General features: G+C 41.7%; 1 protein-coding gene and 2 long non-coding RNA genes across 4 annotated transcripts in view; all 3 read right to left on the bottom strand.

Annotated features, from left to right (window-relative positions):
• LOC124262308 overlaps window positions 1-6,410 on the bottom strand; it is a 42,375-nt gene extending 35,965 nt beyond the window's left edge. The window contains exon 1 of the mRNA XM_046696796.1: window positions 6,230-6,410. Within this exon, the coding sequence (XP_046552752.1) occupies window positions 6,230-6,296 (67 nt within the window). The 5' untranslated portion in view covers window positions 6,297-6,410. The remainder of the gene's footprint in view (window positions 1-6,229) is intronic.
• LOC124262310 lies at window positions 22-2,953 on the bottom strand. 2 transcript variants are annotated; one of them, XR_006894546.1, is made up of 4 exons: window positions 2,804-2,953; window positions 2,447-2,530; window positions 1,901-1,980; window positions 22-1,744 (listed from the first exon to the last, which is right to left on the bottom strand). It is a non-coding gene; the product is annotated as an uncharacterized LOC124262310 (long non-coding RNA). The 2 variants fall into 2 exon arrangements; XR_006894547.1 differs by having other exon boundaries at window positions 2,447-2,522; window positions 2,848-2,934.
• LOC124262309 lies at window positions 3,051-3,889 on the bottom strand. The gene is made up of 3 exons (XR_006894545.1): window positions 3,861-3,889; window positions 3,415-3,582; window positions 3,051-3,360 (listed from the first exon to the last, which is right to left on the bottom strand). It is a non-coding gene; the product is annotated as an uncharacterized LOC124262309 (long non-coding RNA).
• Window positions 6,411-8,945: the final 2,535 nt, after the last annotated feature.

The following is an 8,945-nucleotide window of genomic DNA, read 5'->3' as shown; positions in this document are numbered from 1 at the left end:
CAAGGCTAAGAGTTGCAGTATAAGATAGAGTGTTAAAATAGCATCCAAATATGTCCGTTTCCATCACTTTGGACGCTATGTTACATGTAAACAAATGAGAATTTAGAATATAAACATAGATTCAGAAAAGGGTATCAATATGATGGTTAATCTTGGATACATTTTTCGTCCCCACCCTCAGCAATATTCCCTGTATATGACAGCGGCCTTTACATAATCGGATATGGAACAGAAAAGCCAGTGATCGATAATGAGACCACCACCGCTATAAGGGCACGATGACACTAACGTTCCCAAATACGACCCCATTTGGTCGTCACGTACGACGAGCAGTCGTTGCTGGGGACATAATATAAAGGTTAATTCTTAAAGGGGCTTCCAGTTATTTACTACATGTAATAGCCCGGTACACAGTACCCCGGTTACCATGTAACGTAGTGACTAGATATATATCAGTGATGTTATCAGAGGCCTGTATTTGTATAGTACGATATACATATCCCTGACACAACAACCGCCTCTCACAAAAAAACCCAATCCACACAGGATAATATTACTGGGTCATTTTCTGATTATATCTGTCATTTTAAAACACACCATTTTGAGTTTTAAAACGCAAAGATAATGACTTTTTAAATTAAAATGCAATAATTTTGAGGGTTTATTGTTGTCTAACATTTTCCATGAAGGTCAGTGTTAGAATTTGTCTTTAGCGACCCATGTTTATCGCTGCCTTGGTTGACACTATGCATGGCCATGCTGTTGATCACTGGATTGTCTCGACCAGACTCTATTACAGACAAACAGAACGACAGACAAACGAAATCAGTAGCATTCCGTTACGGAATTATGATTGACAAACACATGCAAAATGTTGTCTGTATCGTAATACATTCACAACTTGAAATAAAGCACATTTATGTTGAGGAACATAGGATATCTAACAGTAACAATAAGCTATTTCTATCTGTGCCGAGTCAGTCCACCGACAAACTTACTCAATCGAACATCGGCGCATTTTATCAGAAGGAAAAAACATCTTCTGTATAACTGTTGTGAAACAAGTCATTTTGTTACACCTGGAATCTTAACCTAACATATCCATCATTCACAAGAGATCGTGTTGATGACATGGAATGTTTCTTTTTTTTTTAAATTATCTATTTCGTCAAACAGATGTATTCAAGGTAATGACAGCATCTAACCTCCTTCACATCGTGGGAAATATAGTGTAAACAAAGCCAGTCCCGACTTCGCTCATCTATCTAACCGAACACGCCCCGCAAACAGTGTCTCTCTACATAGTTTATTTGTGTTCAGTTAATGGCATGTCATGTCAAATCCTTTTTTGTCTGCACAGACAACCTCTTTTAACATTAATACCTACTGATGATAAATGTTTACACAAAGTCGCCAGTCAGAAATACACGACGAATTTCCCTTGAGGAGAACACGCGGAAAGCAATAAGGCAATACTTTCTTGCTGGCGTCATGTTTGACTACAGATCGGATATCATCAGGGCTACAATGATGACTACACCACCTCATTAGCATATGCATACCATGCAGAGGTGAGTGCCCAGTATGTACATATGTGTTTGCAACCAAGGCAGTTGTAATAAGTGAGTCAGTGTGAGTGAGTGAATATAGGTTTACGCCGCCTTCACCCTTCATGCACAACTTTTTGTCCACCCTGTATACTTTCTGATCTCATTCAACCCTTCACGCACACAATCCTGACCACCTTACATACTTCCTGATCTCATGCTAGCCTTCACGCACACCTTCCTGCCCACCTTACATACTTCCTGATTTCATTCCACCCTTCACGCACACCTTCCTGCCCACCTTACATACTTCCTGATCTCATTCCACCCTTCACGCACACCTTCCTGCCCACCTTACATACTTCCTGATTTCATTCCACCCTTCACGCACACCTTCCTGCCCACCTTACATACTTCCTGATCTCATTCCACCCTTCACGTAACACACCTTCCTGCCCACCTTACATACTTCCTGATCTCATTCCACCCTTCACGCACACCTACCTCCATCTTCTTACCATCGCCCACCTTACATACAATCTCCTGATCTCATTCCACCTATTCACCCTTCACGCACACCTTCCTGCACATACCTCTTATCTTTATTCCAACACCCACCTTCCTGCCCACCATACTTCCTGATCTCATCCCCATTCCACCCTTCACCACCTTCCTGCCCACCTTTACATACTTCCTGACCTTTCATTCCATCCTTCACGCACCATTCCTGCTACATACCTCCTGCTCCACCTTACATACCTTCCTGATCTCATTCCACCCTTCACGCACACCTTCCACCCCACCTTTACATACTTCCTGATCTCATCATTCCACCTTTTCACGCACACCTTACTTTCCACCTATTCCACCTACATACCTTCTTCCTGATCTCATTCCACCTTCACGCACACCTTCTTGCCCACCTTACATACTTCCTGATCTCATTCCACACTTCACGCACACCTTCCTGCCCACCTTACATACTTCCCCTGATCTGATCACGCACACCATCTTGGCCCACCTTACATACTTCCATCTCATTCCACCCTTCACGCAAACATCTTCCTGTCCACCTTACATACTTCCTGATCTCATTCCACCCTTCACGCACACATCTTCCTGGCCACCTTACATACTTCCTGATCTCATTCCACCCTTTCACATCTTCTTCTTCACGCACACCTTCCTGCCCACCTTACATACTTCCTGATCTCTCATTCCACCCTTCACGCACACCATCTCATTCCGCCCTTCACCTTCCTGATCTCATTCCACCCTTCACCCACACCTTCCTGCCCACCTTACATACTTCCTGATCTCATTCCACCCTTCACGCACACCTTCCTGCCCACCTTACATACTTCCTGATCTCATTCCACCCTTCACGCAACACCTTCCTGCCCACCTTACATACTTCCTGATCTCATTCCACCCTTCACGCACACATCTTCCTGGCCACCTTACATACTTCCTGATCTCATTCCACCCTTCACGCACACATCTTCCTGGCCACCTTACATACTTCCTGATCTCATTCCACCCTTCACGCACACCTTCCTGCCCACCTTACATACTTCCTGATCTCATTCCACCCTTCACGCACACCTTCTTGCCCACCTTACATACTTCCTGATCTCATTCCACCCTTCGCGCACACCTTCCTGCCCACCTTACATACTTCCTGATCTCATTCCACCCTTCACGCACACCTTCTTGCCCACCTTACATACTTCCTGATCTCATTCCACCCTTCACGCACACCTTCCTGCCCACCTTACATACTTCCTGATCTCATTCCACCCTTCACGCACACCTTCCTGCCCACCTTACATACTTCCTGATCTCATTCCACCCTTCACGCACACACCTTCTTGGCCACCTTACATACTTCCTGATCTCATTCCACCCTTCACGCACACCTTCCTGCCCACCTTACATACTTCCTGATCTCATTCCACCCTTCACGCACACCTTCCTGCCCACCTTACATACTTCCTGATCTCATTCCACCCTTCACGCACACCTTCCTGCCCACCTTTACATACTTCTGATCTCATTCCACCCTTCACAAACACCTTCCTGCCCACCTTTACATACTTTCCTGATCTCATTCCACCCTTCACGCACACCTTCCTGCCCACCTTACATATTCTTCCTGATCTCATTCCATTCTTCACGCGCAAACATCTTCTCCTGTGCCCCTTTACATACTTCCTGATCTCATTCCACCCTTCACGCACACCTTCCACTTTCATTCCACCTTACATACTTCCTGATCTCATTCCACCCTTCACGCACACATCTTCCTGCCACCTTACATACTTCCTGATCTCATTCCACCCCTTCACGCACACCTCTTCCTGCCACCTTACATACTTTCCTGATCTCATTCCACCCACTTCACAAACATCTTCCTGTCCACCTTACATATTTCCTGATCTCATTCCACCCTTCACGCACACATCTTCTTGGCCACCTTACATACTTCCTTATCTCATTCCACCCTTCACGCAAACATCTTCCTGTCCACCTTTACATACTTCCTGATCTCATTCCACCTTATTTACATTTTTGTCTACCCATTTCTCCGCTTCTCCTCAACCCTGCCTTTCTATTCAGTTTCCCCTTATCTCAATTGCAGCTCCTTCTTTCTAATCCCCTGTCTACCTTTACCTATATATTTCTATACACGTCTCCCTTTTCAATCCGTCTTCCTACCTCTATCTCTTTTCTTGTCTCTCCCTGTCTGCCAATTTTTCTCCCTTTCTCAAAGCTACCGTCTACCCAGTAATCCTCTTATCTCTGGCTACTCTATGCCTTCTACACATCAATCAGCCTTTCTACCATCTACCCTTCTTGCTAGGTAAGTCCTGGGACAAAATGCTGTGGCATGGGTTAAGTTAAGAGTTAAGATTAAATCTAAATAAGCACAGTCGTTATTACGCTTTGAACCAAAGCAACAACGACCATTGACCGTAATAATCCCCTGAAGCTGTAACAAAAGCATGGCTTGTGCAGAGCAGCTGCGTTTAGGGATAAATGTGTGTCTCTGTGTTATCGCAGGATAGTTCCTAACTTTTGAGCTTGAATTTATCAGATGTAATGATAAATGATATCTTACCTTTTATACTTTGAACAGGACAAATCAACACGTAAAATAAACACACATTCCCTGAGACCGATTTAGCCATTATCCACCACAAGGTGACAACAGCTGTCTGTTTGCATGTGAACTCAGGTGGAGTCAACCGCTAGGACAGTGTTGAATGGAACAGGCTGGGCTCTTCACAGGTTCCTTAATCACAGCCATACCTTATCTGCTTCCCATTCAAACGATATAGAGTGACGGGTCTTTCCAACCGTTGGTTTGTGAGTAGTTGGAGGTGGTGGAGGCTGGACCATGAAGGCTCAGGACTCCAGGGCACCGTATTTACTCAATAAACAAACTCATCAGTTATAACAATGTGTCAAGATATATTTGATACAGAATGTTTAGTCCTTGACCATGACAGTAATTACGTATTAGGGCCACAGTGTGAAAAATATCATCCCGTAGAGAGATGCGTAGCTGTATGTGTGCGTGTGTATGTGCGATGCGTGCATGCATGCATGCGTCTATTCATTCACAATGGGAACTTCAGAGTATCAGCGATAATTTTTTAAAAGAAATAACAACTCCACGATGAATTTATTTAATAAAACAACAAATCCGGTCATTATCAATTTACCAGGGTTTACATAAAACAGAACGGGAATATGTGTCGATTGCAGGAGGAAACGATGGATCACAAGACCGATAATTTAAAGAAGCTAGATGATACTTTTACATTAAAGTGGGTTAAAAATATTATGCACGTAAATGTAAGTGCGGTATTAATCTTCTTCCTCAAGTAGAAAAGCATTGTCCAACGCAGGAGAAGGTAAATATAGAACAGAATTTCAACAATAAGCAATCATGATCAAAGGAAAAAAGTCAAAGGTATTCTTGGCAAATATCCCCACTCCATGCCCCTAGCCCCCACCTCAAAACTTGACTCAGTCCTCACTTGGGTCCTTAAACATTACTGCAATCACTTGTGTGTATGTATATTTGTCTCCCTTCTCTCCTCTTTTCAATCATCTATTTACCTATTTACATTTTTGTCTACCCATTTTCTCCTTTCTCCTCAACTACCTTTCTATTCAGTTTCCCCTTATCTCAGTACGCTCCGCCTTTCTAATCCCTGTCTACCTTTACCTATATATTTCTATACACGTCTCCCTTTTCAATCACCTTCCTACCTCTATCTCTTTTCTTGTCTCTCCCTGTCTACCAATTTTCTCCTTTCTCCAAGCTACCGTCTACCCAGTAATCCTCTTATCTCTGTACTCTATGCCCCTTCTACCATCCCGTCAACCTTTCTACCATCTACCCTTCTTGCTAGGTAAGTCCTGAGACAAATGCTGTGGCATAAGGTTAAGTTAAGAGTTAAGATTAAATCTAAATAAGCACAGTATCGTTAATACGCTTTGAACCAAAACAACAACGACCATTGACCGTAATAATCCCCACAAGCTGTAACAAGCATGACTTGTGCGAAACGGCTGCGTTTAGGGATAAATGTGTGTCTCTGTGTTATCGCAGGATAGTTCTAACTTTTGAAGCTTGAATTTATCAGATGTAATGATAAATGATATCTTACCTTTTATACTTTGAACGAGACAAATCAACACGTAAATAAACACACATTCCCTGAGAACGTTGGCCATTATCACACGGGTGACAACAGCTGTCTGTTTGCATGTGAGCTCAGGTGAGTCAACCGCTAGGACGTGTTGAAGCGGAGCGGCTGGGCTCTTCACGGAGTTCACTTAATCACACACCCATACCTTATCTCTTCCCATTCAAACGATAGAGTGACGGAGTCTTTCAACCGTTGGTTTGTGATGAGTTGGAGGTGGTTGGCTGGACCGCGGGGCTCCAGGACTCCAGGGCACCGTATTTACTCCAATAAACAAACTCATCAGTTATAACAATGTGTCAAAGATATATTTGATACAGAATATTTAGTCACATGACAGTAATTACGTATTAGGGCCACAGTGTGAAAAATATCATCCCCGTAGAAGATGCATGTATGTGTGCGTGTATGTGCGTGCGTGCATGCATGCGTGTATGTATGCATTCACAATAGAACTTCAGAGTATCAGCGATAATTTTTAAAAGAAATAACAACTCACGTCAATTTATTTAATAAAACAACAAATCGGTCATTATCAATTACACCAGAGTTTACATAAAACAGAACGGGAACTTGTGTCGATTACAGGAGAAACGATGGATCACAAGACGATAATTCAAAGCTAGATGATACTTTACATTAAGTAGGTTAAAATATTATGCACGTAAATGTAAATACGTGTATCTTCTTCCTCAATGAAAACATTGTCAACGCAGAGGAAGGTAAATATAGGTAAATTTCAACAATAAGCAATCATGATCAAGGAAAAAAAGTCAAAATTATTCTTGGCAAATATCCCCACTCCATACCCCTAGCCCCACCTCAAAGCTTGACTCAGTCCTCACCCGGGTCATAAACATGCAATCACTTGTGTGTATGTACGTGCATCAAGGCACTGGGGTAAAGCGTATTATTTGTGAGACAAGTTGACCGCGAAATTGGGCGTGATGATCAATGGGTTCCAATATTAAATACGTACCATTTGACACACACACGTGCCGTTATGGGTTGTTATTGGTGGAATCTGCAAGAGATCCAAATGAGAAGTAAATGAGAAATATATACACATGAAATATCACAGACAAATGTGATTTGTTCTTAGTAATGCATTTAGACACATTGTTGTATACATAAGTACATATTGGTGCTGTACTGGTGCTGGTAGTATATGTCGACCTAGACACATTGTTGTATACATACGTACATATTGGTGCTGGTAGTATATGTCGACCTAGACACATTGTTGTATACATACGTACATATTGGTGCTGGTAGTATATGTCGACCTAGACACATTGTTGTATACATACGTACATATTGGTGCTGGTAGTATATGACGACCTAGACACATTGTTGTATACATACGTACATATTGGTGCTGTAGTGACGAGTATATGACGACCTAGACACATTGTTGTATACATACGTACATATTGGTGCTGGTAGTATATGACGACCCTAGACACATTGTTGTATACATAAGTACATATTGGTGGTGCTTGTAGTATATGACGACCTAGACACATTGTTGTATACATAAGTACATACTGGTGCTGGTAGTATATGTCGACCTAGACACATTGTTGTATACATAAGTACATATTGGTGCTTGTAGTATATGTCGACCTAGACACATTGTTGTATACATAAGTACATATTGGTGCTTGTAGTATATGTCGACCTAGACACATTGTTGTATACATAAGTACATATTGGTGCTGGTAGTATATGTCGACCTAGACACATTGTTGTATACATAAGTACATATTGGTGCTGGTAGTATATGTCGACCTAGACACATTGTTGTATACATAAGTACATATTGGTGCTTGTAGTATATGTCGACCTAGACACATTGTTGTATACATAAGTACATATTGGTGCTGGTAGTATATGTCGACCTAGACACATTGTTGTATACATACGTACATATTGGTGCTGTACTGGTGCTGGTAGTATATGTCGACCTAGACACATTGTTGTATACATAAGTACATATTGGTGCTTGTAGTATATGTCGACCTAGACACATTGTTGTATACATAAGTACATATTGGTGCTGGTAGTATATGTCGACCTAGACACATTGTTGTATACATAAGTACATATTGGTGCTGGTAGTATATGTCGACCTAGACACATTGTTGTATACATAAGTACATATTGGTGCTGGTAGTATATATGTCGACCTAGACACATTGTTGTATACATAAGTACATATTGGTGCTGGTAGTATATGTCGACCTAGACACATTGTTGTATATATAAGTACATATTGGTGCTGGTAGTATATGTCGACCTAGACACATTGTTGTATACATAAGTACATATTGGTGCTGGTAGTATATGTCGACCTAGACACATTGTTGTATACATAAGTACATATTGGTGCTGTATATGTCGACTGACACATTGTTGTGCTGGTAGTATATGTCGACCGACCTAGACACATTGTTGTATACATACGTACATATTGGTGCTGTACTGGTGCTGGTAGTATATGTCGACCTAGACACATTGTTGTATACATAAGTACATATTGGTGCTTGTAGTATATGTCGACCTAAACACATTGTTGTATACATACGTACATATTGGTGCTGGTAGTATATGTCGACCTAGAAACATTGTTGTATACATAAGTACATATTGCAAATAGTAATATATGTCGACCTAG

Source organism: Haliotis rubra, unplaced genomic scaffold, assembly GCF_003918875.1.
Source record: "Haliotis rubra isolate DU_JTF1 unplaced genomic scaffold, ASM391887v1 Scf83, whole genome shotgun sequence".
Taxonomy (NCBI): Eukaryota; Metazoa; Mollusca; class Gastropoda; order Lepetellida; family Haliotidae; genus Haliotis; species Haliotis rubra.
Note: the sequence above shows the minus strand (reverse complement) of the source record. Positions and strands in the feature narration are given on the sequence as shown.